This window comes from Salmo salar, chromosome 10 (genome assembly GCF_965601325.2).
Source record: "Salmo salar chromosome 10, fSalSal1, whole genome shotgun sequence".
Classification (NCBI taxonomy): domain Eukaryota; kingdom Metazoa; phylum Chordata; class Actinopteri; order Salmoniformes; family Salmonidae; genus Salmo; species Salmo salar.
Genome location: NC_138300.1, coordinates 126,322,256 through 126,340,186, shown reverse-complemented (window position 1 = coordinate 126,340,186; position 17,931 = coordinate 126,322,256). Strand labels below are relative to the sequence as shown.

Below are 17,931 nucleotides of genomic sequence, written 5' to 3'. Positions count from 1 at the left end.
AAAAAGGCCCTAAAGATTTATGTTATACAACATTTGACATGTTTGAACGAACTTAAATATATATTTTTTGTACATTCGTGACGACAAGTCCTACTCAGCACGGTACATTTTCAGTAGCCTTCGGAGCGCGCTAACAATTGGGACATAAATGATTAACTTTTTCGAACAAAACTACATTTGTTATGGACCTGGGATTCCTGGAAGTGCTTTCTGATAAAGATAATCAAAGGTAAGGTTTTATTTACAATAGTATTTTTGATGGTTGATCGTTCCAAGATGGCTCCAACATGTATAGCCTAGCCTATTTTGCTGGGTATACCACGTCGTTTATTGCAAAGTGTGATTTCCCAGTAAAGTTATTTTTAAATCTGGCAAAGCAGTGGCATTCAAGACATGTTAATCTATAAGTCTTTGAATGACAATATTACATTTTAACAATGTTTTCGAATAGTAATTTTGTAAATTGTAGCGCTGATTCATCGGAAGCATTTGAGGGAAAAGATTTTCTGAATGTCACGCGCCGATGTAAAATGCTGTTTTTATATATAAATATGAACTTTATCGAACAAAAAAGGCATGTATTGTGTAACATGATGTCCTAAGATTGTCATCTGATGAAGATTGTCAAAGGTTAGTGCTGCATTTAGCTGTGTTTTGGGTATTTGTGATGCATCTAGTTGCTTTGAAAATGGCTGTGTGATTATTTCTGGCTGGGTTCTCTCCTAACATAATCTAATGTACCTGGAATTGTTCCTTATTGTAGCTACTACCACTTTTAGTCTTAATCTTTACTACACTACTCACTGTTTAGCACATGACCTCACATTGGAATCCTTAAAGAGATGGGTGGGGCCGCCTTAAGAGGGTGTGAACAGTGTTGAATGGTTGTGCGGGGGCTCTCCAGTAGGTACCAAAACATTCAAAGGCCATTTTCTCAAAAGTAAGTTAACAAGTTCATCAACTTTCAAAGCAGAATGACTTTCCCATTGTTCCTCAAAGATGCGGTGTATGATATACCATTTTGTAGCTCTGAGTCTCTAGTTTTATCCGAGGTAAAAAAGACACAATTTCAAATGTTGCTACAAGACCGTTTTGAGACGGCCGGTCACACGTCTGCTCCCAATCATTATGCACACCTGGACTTCATCATCACCTTGATTACCTTCCCTTTATTTAGCCCTCAGGTGTATGATATACCATTATTAGTTTATTATTAGACCTGTTATTAGACCTGTTATTAGACCTGTTATTGGACCTGTTATTAGACCTGTTATTGGACCTGTTATTGGACCTTATGCACACCTGGACTTCATCATCACCTTGATTACCTTCCCTTTATTTAGCCCTCAGGTGTATGATATACCATTATTAGTTTATTATTAGACCTGTTATTGGACCTGTTATTAGACCTGTTATTGGACCTGTTATTGGACCTTATGCACACCTGGACTTCATCATCACCTTGATTACCTTCCCTTTATTTAGCCCTCAGTAGCCTCAGTCATCAGGCAGTATTGGTTTTGTTCACGTTCAGTACGCGTCTCCTGTTTTGTTGCCTTGTTCAGGTTAATTAAACTCACCTTCTGCACCGGCTTCCTGACTCCAAATGTTACACACACAGACATTGAGAGGCGCAAGTAAGGTAGGAGTAAAGCACCCTGGGACAAAGAGCCAAGCACAACATCAGCAGAACAAAACATACAGCCTATCTGTTTCTGTTCACCTGCCAAATCCTTACAGAATTGTGAAACAGAACTGGTGACCAGGCTTACAGTTAACAAAGCAGTTCAGCTGCAGAACATCTTTCAGCAACTCATTATCAGAACCACCGGTGTCTATCCAGTTTCCTCAAGTGGAAGGGAAACTACAGTGGCGGCAGGTAGCCTAGTGGTTAGAGCGTTGGGCCAGTAAGCGAACGGTTGCTAGATCAAATCCCCGAGCTGTCGTACTGCCCCTGAACAAGGCAGTTAACCCCACTGTTCCTAACTGACTTGTGTGGTGGCTAATTTCTTTACTATCAAATGAGGAGAGACAAACTTATCACACAAGTCAGAGTTATACTTAAACTAAATATTTAATAGTGAGAGCTTTGCAATAGCAATGGCTTGCTGATGAATCACCGTCTCTGATGATTCGTTGAAAAGTGGCGAGACAAAAGTACAAAGGTCTTTTATAGCCAAGAAGTCGACATAACAAACCACAGATGTTTTGAACGGGTCACAAGGTGAGACTTTTTAAATGAGAAAGGAGTATCCCGTAGCCAGATAGCATTCGCTATAAATTATCGTTCAGTTTGGTCCCTAAGACGAGGTTCTAATCTCGTTCCTGGTACTTCATAGCACAAATACACCAACTCATCCAATGGCATAATTCAATTGTCAACTCTAGATACTTCCATCTCAAGTAAAACCCCCTCTTGACTCCTCTCCTGGACAAGCTCACTGAGGGGAGTGAGCCTCTAGGTCATACACTATCCCAGGATAAGTGCAACATCAGAGATAACATACAATGGTTCCAGACACTACCCCACACATCTGTCTCAAACCTGATCTTCCCCAAGGCCAAAGGAGGGAGTAACTGGCGCAGACATTGTGGAAACCAGTAATTGGTTCCCCATTAATCACGCCATCCCTTCACATGGTTTAAGAATAGGTAAAGACACATTCACATTATGAAGACAATGTTCCCTCCTGTCCTCTTCCCTTTCTGATATTCTGCAGAGCAGCAGGGACGTGTAAAAGACAAGCCTGACCTCTCCCTTCTCTGGGCCCCGGGTGACTGAGCCCCAGCTGAGGGAAGAAGTGCAACTGCCAACACCAGAGTCCAAAGGGATACACTCTAATAACAAGTATATCACATAAGCATATTATGCAGATAAGACATCTTCATTATCTATGTTACCCAACTAATTCTGATTCTTCCACCACACTTGCCAAGTTAAATAAAACACATAAAGAGATCTGACAGCTTTATGTATTCCAGCTTAACATTGTACTCTGCATTTTCCTTCAACACTTTACTTAAGTCCTGCAGTTATATGCATTATAATGCTTTATTACTTGTTATAAGCATGTTTATAATGTGCCTTTATTTTGTATTATAACCACATCATAATGCATTATTAATGCTCTACCATATTCCAGGCCAGAGAGCTACTGTTCCAGTCCTCTCACCTTGCTGGTTTAACATGTTATAAGCATGCATAAGCCATTATGTTTAATAACAGCATCATAACGCATTATAAATGTTTAGCTCCAATACAGGTCCTCTCCTCTTACCTTGCTGCTGAGGTCAGGGAAGGTGCTACTCTGGTAGGGGAAGGAGGGGTCGTCCACGATGTGCCAGTGGAAAACATTGAACTTGTTGTACGACATCGCATCCTAGAAAACAAGAATAAGGATCTGAAGTGAGCATCATTTACATATACCCTGTCAGAGTCAGTCAAAATTGTAACCCAGGGCCTGACACAGATTATAAGCCTAGTCCAGGACTAAAAACCATTCTCAATGGAAATTCACCATTCAAAGTGCTTTGTAGTCCAGGAGTACGCTTAACGTGAGCTGAGAAACTGGACCTCAGTGTTGTAACTCAAATGTATGTATGTACAGAACCAGTCAAAAGTTTGGAAACACCTACTCATTCAAGGGATTTTCTTTATTTTACTATTTTCTACATTGTAGAATAATAGTGAAGACATCTAAACTATGAAATAACACATATGGAATCATGTAGTAACCAAAAAAAGTGTTAAACAAATCAAAATATATTTTAGATTCTTCAAAGTAGCCACCCTTTGCCTTGATGACAGCTTTGTACACTCTTGGCATTCTCTCAACCAGTTTCATCAGGAATGCTTTTCCAACAGTATTGAAGGAGTTCCCACATATGCTGAGCACTTGGCTGCTTTTCCTTCACTCTGCGGTCCAGCTCATCCCAAACCATCTCAGTTGGGTTGAGGTCAGGTGATTGTGGAGGCCAGGTCATCTGATGCAGCACTCCATCACTCTCCTTCTTGGTCAAATAGCCCTTACACAGCCTGGAGGTGTGTTGGGTCATTGTCCTGTTTAAAAACAAATGATAGTTCCACTAAGCCCAAACCAGATGGCGTATCGCTGCAGAATGCTGTGGTAGCCATGCTGGTTAAGTGTGTCTTGAATTCTAAATAAATCACTGACAGTGTCACCAGCAAAGCACCATCACACCTCCTCCTCCATGCTTCACGGTGGGAACCACACATGCGGCTACTCTTCGTCTCACAAAGACAAGGCGGTTGGAACCAAAAATCTCATCAGACCAAAAGGACAGATTTCCACCGGTCTAATGTCCATTGCTCGTGTTTCTTGGCCCAAGCAAGTCTTCTTATTATTGGTGTCCTTTAGTAGTGGTTTCTTTGCAGCAATTCAACCATAAAGGCCTGATTCACGCAGTCTCCTCTGAACAGTTGATGTTAAGATGTGTCTGTTACTTGAACTCTGTGAAGAATTTATTTGGGCTGCAATTTCTGAGGCTGGTAACTCTAATGAACTTATCCTCTGCAGCAGAGGTAACTCTGGGTCTTCCTTTCCTGTGGCGGTCCTCATGAGAGCCAGTTTCATCATAGCTCTTGATGGTTTTTGCGACTGCACTTGAAGAAACTTTCAAAGTTCTTGAAATGTTCTGTATTGACTGACCTTCATGTCTTAAAGTAATGATGGACTGTCGTTTATCTTTGCTTATTTGAGCTGTTCTTGCCATAATATGGACTTGGTCTTTTACCAAATAGGGCTATTTTTTATTTTACCTTTATTTAACCAGGTAGGCCAGTTGAGAACAAGTTCTCATTTACAACTGCGACCTGGCCAAGATCAAAGCAGTGCGACACAAACAACAACACAGAGTTACATGGAATAAACAAGCGTGCAGTCAATAACACAATAGAAAAAAAGAAAGTCTATATACAGTGTGTGCAAATGGTGTGAGGATGTAAGGCAATAAATAGGCCATAGTAGTGAAGTAATTACAATTTAGCAGATTGACACTGGAGTGATAGATGTGCAAGTAGTGATACTGGTGTACAAAAGAGCATAAAAGTAAATAAAAACAATATGGGGATGAGGTAGGTAATTGGGTGGGCTATTTACAGATGGACTATGTACAGCTGCAGCGATCGGTTAGCTGCTCAGATAGCTGATGTTTAAAGTTAGTGAGGGAAATGTAAGTCTCCAGCTTCAGTGATTTTTGCAATTCGTTCCAGTCACTGGCAGCAGAGGACTGGAAGGAAAGGTGGCCAAAGGAGGTGTTGGCTTTGGGGATGACCAGTGAGATATACCTGCTGGAGCGCGTGCTACGGGTGGGTGTTGTTATCGTGACCAGTGAGCTGAGGTAAGGCGGAGCTTTACCTAGCAGAGACTTATAGATGACCTGGAGCCAGTGAGTCTGGCGACGAATATGTAGCGAGGGCCAACCGACTAGATCAACTCTACCTTGTCACAACACAACTGATTGGTCAAACGCATTAAGAGAGAAAATAAATTCCACAAATTAACTTTTAACATGGCACACCTGTTAATTAAAATGTATTCCAGGTGACTACCTCATGAAGCTGGTTGAGAGAATGCCAAGTGTGCAGAGATGTCATCAAGGCAAAGGGTGGCTACTTTGAGGAATCTCAAATATAAAATATATTTTGATTTGTTTAACACTTTTTTGGTTAGCACATGATTCCATATGTGTTATTTCATAGTTTTGATGTCTTCACTATTTTCTACAATGTAGAAAATAGTAAAACAATTAAGAAAAACCCTGGAATGAGTAGACGTGTCCAAACCTTTGACTGGTACTGTGTGTGTAAATAGATATATATATATTTTTACCAGGGTCTTCAGAATAGCGTGTAAAGGTAGGTAGTGACGTGACGTATCCAATAATATCCCTCGGAACTGGAAGCGGGGAAAGTCTTCTATCTCAGTCTCATTCACAAAATACTGGAAATAAATCAATAAACGTCAGATTGATAGAGAACTGAAATGATCAGATCAAGTTTGCTCTTTTTTCGCAAATCATATTGTTGGCAGCATGTTCACTGTTCAGTTCTCACACACACACACACACACACACACACACACACACACACACACACACACACACACACACACACACACACACACACACACACACACACACACACACACACACACACACACACACACACACACACACACAAACACTTGTAGAACTTTTGGTGAGTAAAAATTGATTCAGATTGAAAATCCTATAACCCCTAACCTTAACACCAAAATCCCTAACCCTGAACCTAATTATAGCCCTAAAATAGCCTTTTTAAAACTGAAGACCGACCACAATGTCCTCACTAGTGAGTTTTTTTCCTACGTGTGAGGACTTCTGGTATTCAGTAGTACAAGTACACACACAGTAGGCTACCTGGGTGGCAGGTTCTGATTCTGCTGGGTCCCGGCGTATTCGGGAATTAAATTGTAGACCAGTTAGCCAAAAATAGCTTTAAAACAAGATATAATTGATATTAATGGGTAGAGGTGAGGCCAAATGTAAGATCAGAGCAATTTTGATAGATGTGTGTCAGAAGAAATTGGACTTGGAGCCCAAGGGTCGGCATTTATATGCCCTCCAAGAAAGATCGGTGGACCAAGATTCAAAGGTCAGATTAGGAAGGAAGCGGTGGTGTTTTGCTCGATTGCGCCTCGGACATTGGGGGCAGCAGGTAGCCTAGTGGTTAGAAAGTTGGACGTAACCGAAAGGTTGCAAGATCGAATCCCCGAGCTGACAAGGTCAAAAATCTGTCGTTCTGCCCTCTGAACAAGGCAGTTAAACCCACTGTTCCTAGACCGTCATTGAAAATAAGAATTTGTTCTTAACTGATCCTGCCTAGTTAAATAAAAGTAACATAAAACACACAATGTTAACTGTTCAGTTATGACTTACCTCCCCAAAGTCATCTTGGTAGACCAGCTGACTGAATGACTCCAAACCTGTTATTTACCAGAGGACATGCGGTTACATCATCAAAGGACACCATTGATCATATTGATCACTGATTTCTAAAACACTTGTGTTTCTACCTCTGAGTGCTCCCCATACCGTCTCAGCCCTCAGTGCTGCCTGGCCTGAACGCACACTCAGCTTGTCTATAACACAAGAAAGAAAGAAAGATTCAAATCAGCCATACGTGTATTAAAAGAGGTGTAAAGTAACTCATTACAAATACTCACGTTACTGTAATTGAGTAACTTTTCAGAGTACTTGTATTTTTTCAAAGTCAGTCATTTTACTACTGGAATAAAATGTAATTAAAGTAGCACTACTTCTACTGAAGTAGGATATTTCAGTACTCTTTCCGAACAATGTGAGTGAGAGGGACTTTGAGTGAGGGGGTGAGTGAATGAACTTAGCTCCTACATTCATTTCAGTGAAAAAGGGAGTTTGAGTGAGGGGGTGAGTGAGTCAAGGTGAGAGTGAGTCAAGGGGCGAGAGTGAGTCAAGGGTTGAGGGTGAGTCAAGGGGTGAGAGTGAGTCAAGGGTTGAGAGTGAGTCAAGGGTTGAGGGTGAGTCAAGGGGTGAGAGTGAGTCAAGGGGTGAGAGTGAGTCAAGGGGCGAGAGTGAGTCAAGGGGTGAGAGTGAGTCAAGGGGTGAGAGTGAGTCAAGGGGCGGGTGAGTGAGTGAGTGAGTGAGTGAGTGAGTGAGTGAGTGAGTGAGTGAGTGAGTGAGTGAGTGAGTGAGTGAGTGAGTGAGTGAGTGAGTGAGTGAGTGAGTGAGTGAGCTTCATTCATTTCCTCTCTTCCTTTTTCAATGTGACGATTAACAACGTTCAGGTAACCGTAGCGCAATTCACTAATTATCAAGATAACGTTTTTTTTATTTTAAAGAAGTGTCAAACTCATTCCACAGAGGGCTGAGTGTCTGTGGGTTTTCGCTCCACCCTTGTACTTGATTGATTAATTATGGTCACTAATTAGTAAGGAACTCACCACACCTGGTTGTCTAGGTTCTAAAACACGCAAACACTCCGCTCTCCATGGAATGAGTTTGCCAACCCTGTTTTAAAGGGTAGGAAGTGTTGGTTCCACTTTTCTGGGCTCCATTATTTACTTAACAAATAAAGAACACTCAAAATGTGCACTTATAAATCATAACAATTTTAATCAAAATACAGCTGTTGACAGAAGTCAAAGATCAAACATACAACTGATGTCTCTCCTGAGTTCTGCCCCGAACAATAGAAAGACAGGATCTTATATACACAAGATCGCACCTTATGGTGTGACCTCCTATGTCCAAAACCTGCATGTACAGCTAAAAGAACAAGTTATTCTTAACACAAGGTTTCTGAGAACCTGTCTCAGTGGGATGCAAATCTGGCCTTGTTTCAGAGAAAAACAGACACTGTCTGTATCACCCTCAGTCCCTTTTCTCACCTTCTCTCACAGACGTGGGGCTGCGGGTTTTGGCAGAGAGCTAGACACAGACAGAGGCCTCAATATTCAGCTATACAGTGAGCTTAAGTACAATGGCATGTAAGCAAACTAATAACAACATTATCAATGGTGGGCGTCTTTAGAAGACCCCCAAAATCTATTTTAATCCTTCAGAAGCATGACTTTTTACTCACCACAGTAACATAGTGTGGTCAAAGACTCAGTAACTTAGTTGTAGTAACAATCTGGTTACCTATAAATACAAAAACATATATTTTTTTTGCATATTTATAAACTTATATCCGGATATCATCTACACATTCTGCGGCGATATGCCATCCCATCTGGTTTGCGCTTAGTGGGACTATCATTTGTTTTTTAACAGGACAATGTCCCAACACACCTCCAGGCTGTGAAAGGGCTATTTGACCAAGAAGGAGAGTGATCGAGTGCTGCATCAGATGACCTGGCCTCCACAATCACCCGACCACAACCAAATTGAGATGGACCGCAGAGTGAAGGAAAAGCAGCCAACAAGTGCTCAGTATATGTGTGAACTCCTTGAAGACTGTTGGAAAAGCATTCCAGGTGAAGCTGGTTGAGAGAATGCCAAGAGTGTGCAAAGCTGTCCTCAAGGCAAAGGGTGGCTACTTTGAAGAATATCAAATATATTTTTATTTGATTAACACTTTTTTGGTTACTACACGATTCCATATGTGTTATTTCATAGTTTATGTCTTCACAATTTTTCAGCAATATAGAATGTGGTAAAAATAAAGAAAAACCCTGGAATGAGTAGGTGTGTCCAAACTGTTGACTGGTACTGTACTTCTCTGCAAAAATCTGGGTAAAATATTGAAAGGAAAGTGAGTCTTATTCGGTGCAATTAGTTATTGCTTTCTTTTCTAAAGTCTACCAACCTTCCTACTCTAACTTATTTGATAACCTGAAATGGCATCTTGGTATCTAGTTAAGAGGTTGGGAACCTATCAGGGCTAAAGACAACTTCATACAATTGCTACGTGACTAGTAGTATTACAGAGAAACAACAACAATAAAACATTAAAATCACTTATTGTTTTTCAGGACAAATCTGAGCGGGCTCTTACTCCTGTGGCCCCTATGGGCATGACGCCTCTGGGCTGGCTTGCCGGCATTATTTCAGCATTCTGATCCGTTTTATGTAATAAGTCGAAAAACAGAAAAGTGAGGTATAACTTTGCATTGGGACTTTAGATATATACACTAACACAAATCCATGGTTACGTCAAACATAGGAGTCTGCTTTGAGGATAATACAGCGCCACCGTCGCGGCCCGCTAGGAAGGACTTTGAGGATAATACAGCGCCACCGTCGCGGCCCGCTAGGAAGGACTTTGAGGATAATACAGCGCCACCGTCGCGGCCCGCTACCAAGGACTTTGAGGATAATACAGCGCCACCGTCGCGGCCCGCTAACAAGGACTTTGAGGATAATACAGCGCCACCGCCGCGGCCCGCTAACAAGGACTTTGAGGATAATACAGCGCCACCGTCGCGGCCCGCTAACAAGGACTTTGAGGATAATACAGCGCCACCGTCGCGGCCCGCTAACAAGGACTTTGAGGATAATACAGCGCCACCGTCGCGGCCCGCTAACAAGGACTTTGAGGATAATACAGCGCCACTGTCGCGGCCCGCTAACAAGGACTTTGAGGATAATACAGTGCCACCGTCGCGGCACGCTAACAAGGACTTTGAGGATAATACAGCGCCACCGTCGCGGCCCGCTAGGAAGGACTTTGAGGATAATACAGCGCCACCGTCGCGGCCCGCTACCAAGGACTTTGAGGATAATACAGCGCCACCGTCGTGGCCCGCTAACAAGGACTTTGAGGATAATACAGCGCCACCGCCGCGGCCCGCTAACAAGGACTTTGAGGATAATACAGCGCCACCGTCGCGGCCCGCTAACAAGGACTTTGAGGATAATACAGCGCCACCGTTGCGGCCCGCTAACAAGGACTTTGAGGATAATACAGCGCCACCGTCGCGGCCCGCTAACAAGGACTTTGAGGATAATACAGTGCCAACGTCGCGGCTCGCTAACAAGGACTTTGAGGATAATACAGTGCCACCGTCGCGGCCCGCTACCAAAGACTCAGACCCCCCCCTCCTTCTCCGTGGCCGACGTGAGTAAAACATTTAAATGTGTTAACCCGAACAGACGGCATCCCTAGCCGGGTCCTCAAAGCATGTGCAGACCAGCTGGCTGGTGTGTTTACGGACATATTCAATCGCTCCCCATCGCAGTCTGTTGTCCCTACATGCTTCAAGATGTCCACCATTGTTCCTGTACCCAAGAAAGCAAAGGTAACTGAACTAAATGACTATCGCCCCGTAGCACTCACTTCTGTCATCATGAAGTGCTTTGAGAGACTAGTCAAGGATCATATCACATCCACCCTACCTGACACTCTAGACCCACTCCAATTTGCTTACCACCCCAATAGATCCACAGATGATGCAATCGCAACCACACTGCACACTGCCCTAACCCATCTGGACAAGAGGAATATCTATGTAAGAATGCTGTTCATTGACTATAGCTCAGCATTCAACACCATAGTACCCTCCAAACTCATCATCAAGCTGGAGGCCCTGGGTCTCGACCCCACCCTGTGAAATGTTGTACTGGACTTCCTGATGGGCCGCCCCCAGGTGGTGAAGGTAGGAAAAAACAACTCCACTTTGCTGACCCTCAATACTGGGGCCCCACAAGGGTGTGTGCTCAGCCCCCTCCTGTACTCCCTGTTCATCCATGATTGAGTGGCCATGCACGCCGCCAACTCAATCATCATGTTTGCAGACGACACTACAGTGGTAGGCTTGATTACCAACAACGACAAGACAGCCTACAATGAGGTGGTGAGGTCCCTGGGAGAGTGGTGTCAGGAAAATAACCTCTCACTCAACGTCAACAAAACAAAGGAGGTGATCGTGGACTTCAGGAAACAGCAGAGGGAGCACCCCCCTATCCACATCGACGGGACAGCAGTGGAGAAGGTGGAAAGTTTAAAGTTCCTCGGCGTACACATCACTGACAAACTGAAATGGTCCACCCACACAGACAGTGTGGTGAAGAAGGCACAACAGTACCTCTTCAACCTTAGGAGGCTGAAGAAATGTGTCTTGTCACCCAAAACCCTGACAAAATTTACAGATGCACAATCGAGAGCATCCTATTGGGCTGTTTCACCGCCTGGTACGGCAACTGCACCGCCCCTAAACGCAGGGCTCTCCAGAGGGTGGTGAGGTCTGCACAACGCATCACTGGGAGCAAACTACCTGCCCTCCAGGACACCTACACCACCCGATGTCACAGGAAGGCCAAAAAGATCATCAAGGACAACAACCACCCGAGCCACTGCCTGTTCACCCCGCTATCATCCAGAAGGTGAGGTCAGTACAGGTGCATCAAAGCTGGAACCGAGAGACTGAAAAACAGCTTCTATCTCAAGGCCATCAGACTGTTAAACAGCCATCACTAACACAGAGAGGCTGCTGCCAACACTGAGACCCAATCACTGGCCACTTTAATAAATGGATCACTAGTCACTTTATACAATGCACTCTAAATAATGCCACTTTAATAATGTTTACATATCTTACATTACTCATATAACATGTATATACTGTATTTTATACCATCTATTGCACCTTGCATATGCCGCTCGGGCCATCGCTCATCCATATACTTACATGTACATATTCTCATTCACCCCTTTAGATTTGTGTGTATTAGGTAGTTGTTGGGGAATTGTTAGATTATTTGTTAGATATTACTACATTGTCAGAACTAGAAGCACAAACATTTCGCTACACTCGCATTAACATCTAACCACGTGTATGTGACAAATAAAATGTGATTTGATTTATGTAAGTACCCTTTAAAAGTAACCAAATTACTCTGAATACTTTGTTACATTAGCTACTTTTTACTTGAGTCATTTTTTTTTATACCAGTTAATTTTACTTCTACTGGAGAAGGATATTTCAGTACTCTTTGACCACTGCGTGTATTTACTCAGCAGGGGCTACACAGAGGAAGTTTCAGGGCAGAGTCTCATCACTTACAGCTTTCTGAGGAGTCTGCGTCTGGATAGTCCTCACATTCTGCTCTGTCCACATGGACCACGACGGTGAAAGGGAACCTAAACCACTCATCGTGCTGTCTGGGTCTTGCTGAATCAAACACAAAACACATGAACATAAACATCAATGGACATGCAGTGGCGGTTCTAGACCATTTTAACTGGGGGGGGGGGGGGGGTTACAGTTACATTAGACGTTATTGTTGTCATATCGTTTTCTTCACTGCATTAGCAGGCAAAAGACCATGTTCATAATCATCATCGTTGACAATGTCTAATAACGGATGTAAAAAAAGAATGATAGCAAAAATTTGTTATGTAAAAATTATTTCATAGTGCACATTTAGGGGGGGGGGCACAAGGGGGTCCAGAACTGCTAGTGTGAACATGATGAATTATGTGAAATAACTCACCTGTACAACTCAAAAATCTAAAATGGTATTCATAAAATATGTGAAAACAACTTTGCACGTCTTGCAAATTCGTTACTCTCTAATATAACCAAATAAACTCTGCCTCTAATAAAGGTTAGGTCATGAAGCAGGCATATTCTTAAATGAATTACTTTTAAATCAGCAGGCATATTCTTAAATGAATTACTTTTAAATCACAGGTATTATGCAGTGTTGCTGGGGCTCTGCGGTGCTCATTGAGCTAAAAGTCACATGCCACAATGAATGGGCACCAAACCAAAGGTACCTTTTGTTTCGCTCTACAATGGTTGGCAACATGGTTTTGAAAAACACTCCTTACAACTGACCGTGACCAATGAATGATGAGGACTGATTCACATAACTTTAAAACTCTTATCCATTTATTTTCAAATGTGTTGTTATTACCTGCACTATAATCCGTGAAGATGAGCGGGAAGTATCTCTTAAAAGCCGAGTCCAGAACAGAACAACCGGATTGAACGGATGATCCACTAGAGTACTGAAAAAGAAACTCCCGTGGATTTAGTGTGTACCGGGCCATGGAAGAGCTGATCATCTGAGGCATCGGCCACACCGCATCCACGTAGGATACACAGGAGGACATGATCAAAACCATGAACCCAAACCATTGTTTATAACAACGCCTGGAGTTGGAGATACATTTCTCTTCCATTGTATCAAGAGGGTCTAGAAGGTGAAAGCGGTGTTGTAACGCATGTGCAGTGCGCCGTGCTGTCCTGCGGTATGAGGAAGACGGACCTGAACCCGAGAAGAGTCATGTGACACCGGCGGAAGCGTCAGACTCAAACTAATCACGTGATCAGGGGTGAATTCCCCTCCCAAATCAAACGGTAAACAAACCTAAAACCCTCAGGACTAAAATTACATTTTACATCGTCAGATCCAAGTCTACCTTATTAAAATGTTCCTTGGCCAAGAGAGAGAGGAGGAAAGGGGGGAATGATGGTCTGAGAGGCAACGTCCTCGGTGGAAATGTTGACTTTGAGCTTAAAAAAACAACTATACTGAACGTATGAATGTAGCTAGCAAGCTAACGTAGGTAGCTAGCACTCCTGTCAGGTAACGACACCTATATCTGGCTAGCTGCTTGTATACTTTACTCATATATTACACTTCAATTTAAATTTAAATGTATGTTTAGCTGTGACCCCAGCTACGTTTTATAGCACCTCACTACGAGACTAAACCAATTTCAGTGTCATTCCCACTTGCCCCAACACTAAAATCATTTTATTTTTTAATACTTTCACTTTATTGTATTACATTTGTATTGCATATATCAATTGAATTGCATATGATGTATTGAAAAAATAATATTTAATACGTATCCAATTACATATTTTTTATTACAGAAAAAAACAGTCTACATACAAGAAGTATACAAACAGACAATGTTAATATATGGTTGGGAGTAAAATCAGTGTCATCTATCTATATATATATATATATATAGGTTGTTTTGTAAACTAGGGTCATAGGCTGCATTCCAAACACATAAAAGACATCCTCTCCCTTCTGATAACGTCTGACGAATTGACTCTTGCAGAACAAGGGAAGAATGAATGAACTTTAAATGGACAACTCTTACCCGCAAATGTGTCAGTAGTTCATCCCACCGTTGTGTTTTCAGTCATCATGGAACTGTTGTGTGTGTGTGTGTGTGTGTGGTGTGCGTGGGCGTGGGGGGGGGGGGGGCGTGCGGCGGCGGCGGCGCGGCGGCGGGGGGGGGGCGGCGCAGTCAGTTATGACAGAGGGGTCAATTATGACTGCATTTCATATCTTGGCTAGAAGACAACGCATCCGCAGACATGTTAGCCATCCTACTATATCAGGCAAATCGAAAGTTACAATGTATAAGTGTGATGTCAGGGACTGTTATGTTCGCATATAAAGCCACTAGGGCCTGTAGGACCTGCCTTGTTGACATTGCTGTCAAGGTAGAGCCTTATCGTGAGTAGACTTCTCCCCCTCTTATCTACTGTATCAATATGTTTTGACCATGACCGTTTACAATCCAAGCAGTTTAGTCACCTCAACTTGCTCAATTTCCAGATTATTTATTACAAGATTTAGTTGAGGTTTAGGGTTTAGTGAATGATTTGTCCCAAATACAATGCTTTTAGTTGTTGAAATATTTAGGACTAACTTATTCCTTGCCACGCACTCTGGAACTTACATCAACTCTTTGTTAAGTGTTGCAGTCATGGAGGGAGCTGAAGGTTCGAGTTGCCAAAAGTCGGCCTCGAAACCTTAATGACTTGGAGAAGATCTGCAAAGAGGAGTGGGACAAAATCCCTCCTGAGATGTGTGCAAACCTGGTGGCCAACTACAAGAAACATCTGACCTCTGTGATTGCCAACAAGGGTTTTGCCACCAAGTACAAAGTCATGTTTTGCAGAGGGGTCAAATACTTATTTCCCTCATTAAAATGCAAATCAATTTATAACATTTTTGACATGCATTTTTCTGGAATTTTGTTGTTAGTCTGTTTCTCACTGTTCAAATAAACCTACCATTAAAAGTATAGTCTGATCATTTCTTTGTCAGTGAGCAAACGTACAAAATCAGCAGGGGATCAAATAATTTTTTCCCTCATTGTACATAGACAGCCAGTGGCATGTCATTAGTAAAGATTGAAAAAAGTAAATGGGCCTAGACAGCTGCATTGGGGAATTCCTACCTGGATTATGTTCGAGTGTCTTCCATTAAAGAACACCCGCTGTGTTCTGTTAGACAGGTAACTCTTTATCCATAGCGGGGGGGGGGGGGTGTAAAGCCATAGCACAATTTTTGCCAGCAGCAGACTATGATCAATAATGTCAAAAGCCGCACTGAAGTCTAACAAAACAGCCCCCACAATCTTATCATTTTCTCTCAGCCAATCATCAGTCATTTGTGCAAGTGCTGTGCTTGTTGAATGTCCTTCTCTATAAGCATGCTGAACGTTTGTCAATTTGTTTACTGTAAAATAGCATTGTATCTGGTCAAACACAATGTTTTCCAAAAGTTTACTAAGGGTTGGTAACAGGCTGATTGGTCGGCTGTAAAGAGGGCTTTACTATTCTTGGGTAGCGGAATGACTTTAGCTTCCCTCCAGGCCTGAGGGCACACACTTTCTAGTAGGCTTAAATTGAAGATGTGTTAAATAGGAGTGGCAATATCGTCCACTATTATCCTCAGTCATTTTCCATCCAAGTTGTCAGACCCCGGTGGCTTGTCATTGTTGATAGACAATTTTTTAATCTCTTCCACAATAACTTGTGGAAAATTACAATGCTTGTCTTTCACAATTTGGTCAGATATACCTGGATGTGTAGTGTTAGCATTTGTTGTTGGCATGTCATGCCTAAATTTGCTAATCTTACCAATGAAATAATCATTAAAGTAATCGGCAGTATCAGTGGGTTTTGTGATCATTGAGCATCTGATTCAATGAATGATGGAGCTGAGTTTGCCTTTTTTCCCAACATTTTATTGAAGGTGCCCCAAAGCTTTTCACTATCATTCTTTATGTCATTTATCTTTGTTTCATAGTGCAGTTTCTTCTTCTTTTTATTAAGTTTAGTCACATGATTTCTCAATTTGCAATAAGTTTGCCAATCGGTTGTGCAGCCAGACTTATTTGCCATTCCTTTTGCATCATCCCTCTCAACCATACCATTTTTAAATTCCTCATCAATCCACAGGGATTTAACAGTTTTTAGCCATTTTCTTAATGGGTGTGTGCTTATTAGCAACTGGAATATGCAATTTCATAAATGTGTAAAGTGCAGCATCTGTTTGCTCCTCAATACACACCATGGACCAACAGATATTCTTTACATCATCAACATATGAATCACTACAAAACGTATTGTATGACCTCTTATACACTATATTAGGCCCATCCTTTGGAACTTTGGTTTTCCTAGATATGGCTACTATGTTGTGATCACTACATCCTATGGATCTGGATACTGCTTTCATGCAAATTTCTGCAGCATTAGTAAAGATGTGATCAATACATATTGATGATTTCATTCCTGTGCTGTTTGTAACTACCCTGGTAGATTGACTGATAACCTGAACCAGGTTGCAGGCACTGGTTACAGTTTGAACCTTTTTCCTGAGTGGGCAGCTTGATGATGTCCAGTCAATATTTAAATCACCCAGAAAATATACTTCTCTGTTGATATCACATATATTATCAAGCATTTCACACATATTATCCAGATAGTGACTGTTAGCACTTGGTCTATAGCAGCTTCCCACCAGAATGGGCTTTAGGTGAGGCAGATGAACCTGTAGCCATATTACTTCAACAGTATTTAACATGAGATCCTCTCTAATCTTTACAGGAATGTGGTTCTGAATATAAACAACAACACCTCCACCATTGGCATTTCTGTATTTTCTGAGAGGTAGAATATGAATGTCATCTGTTACTAGCAAATTATTGATTTCATGAACCTTGTTTCTTAAGCAACATATGTTAACATGGGCTATTTTTAGCACTTTTCTTCTGGGATGCTTACTTGCTTTACTGGGAAGCTTAGCAGCAGTAGATGTGTTCATGTGCTTTATGTTAGTGCAGGCTGAGCTGCTCACAGTGGATTTCCTACTAGGGCACACCGGCTTAGTGCTAACAGTATAACTCCTGTTCATAGGCACATGATTGCTGCGTACAATAGCTGTAAGATCATAAGAGGCATTCATGGCAGTTAAAGGGCCATACATTAGGTTATTTATATTGTGTCTACTGATGCCACTGGTGTAATGTACATTTGCTGAAGCATTATGACAACTCTGCTTCACAATGGTAGGGATTAGCTGTGCTGGACTTGAGTCATTGATAAGTCATTGTCTCAACGCAGCCTTATAATGCTGTGTAAGGATCCAGGATCCCACCGGATTTGGGTGGATCCCATCCTCCTT

General features: G+C 42.1%; 1 protein-coding gene and 1 long non-coding RNA gene across 2 annotated transcripts in view; one reads left to right on the top strand and one right to left on the bottom strand.

Moving 5' to 3' along the window:
- Window positions 1-13,728, bottom strand: part of hexa (hexosaminidase A (alpha polypeptide)) — a 35,160-nt gene extending 21,432 nt beyond the window's left edge. The window contains 6 exon segments of the mRNA NM_001140458.1: window positions 3,279-3,380; window positions 5,853-5,963; window positions 6,940-6,986; window positions 7,077-7,142; window positions 12,546-12,653; window positions 13,402-13,728. Coding sequence (NP_001133930.1) covers window positions 3,279-3,380; window positions 5,853-5,963; window positions 6,940-6,986; window positions 7,077-7,142; window positions 12,546-12,653; window positions 13,402-13,669 — 702 coding nt within the window. The 5' untranslated portion in view covers window positions 13,670-13,728.
- Window positions 13,729-13,748: 20 nt separating this feature from the next.
- Window positions 13,749-15,541, top strand: LOC145858679 (uncharacterized). The gene is made up of 2 exons (XR_014379162.1): window positions 13,749-14,076; window positions 15,211-15,541. It is a non-coding gene; the product is annotated as an uncharacterized LOC145858679 (long non-coding RNA).
- Window positions 15,542-17,931: the final 2,390 nt, after the last annotated feature.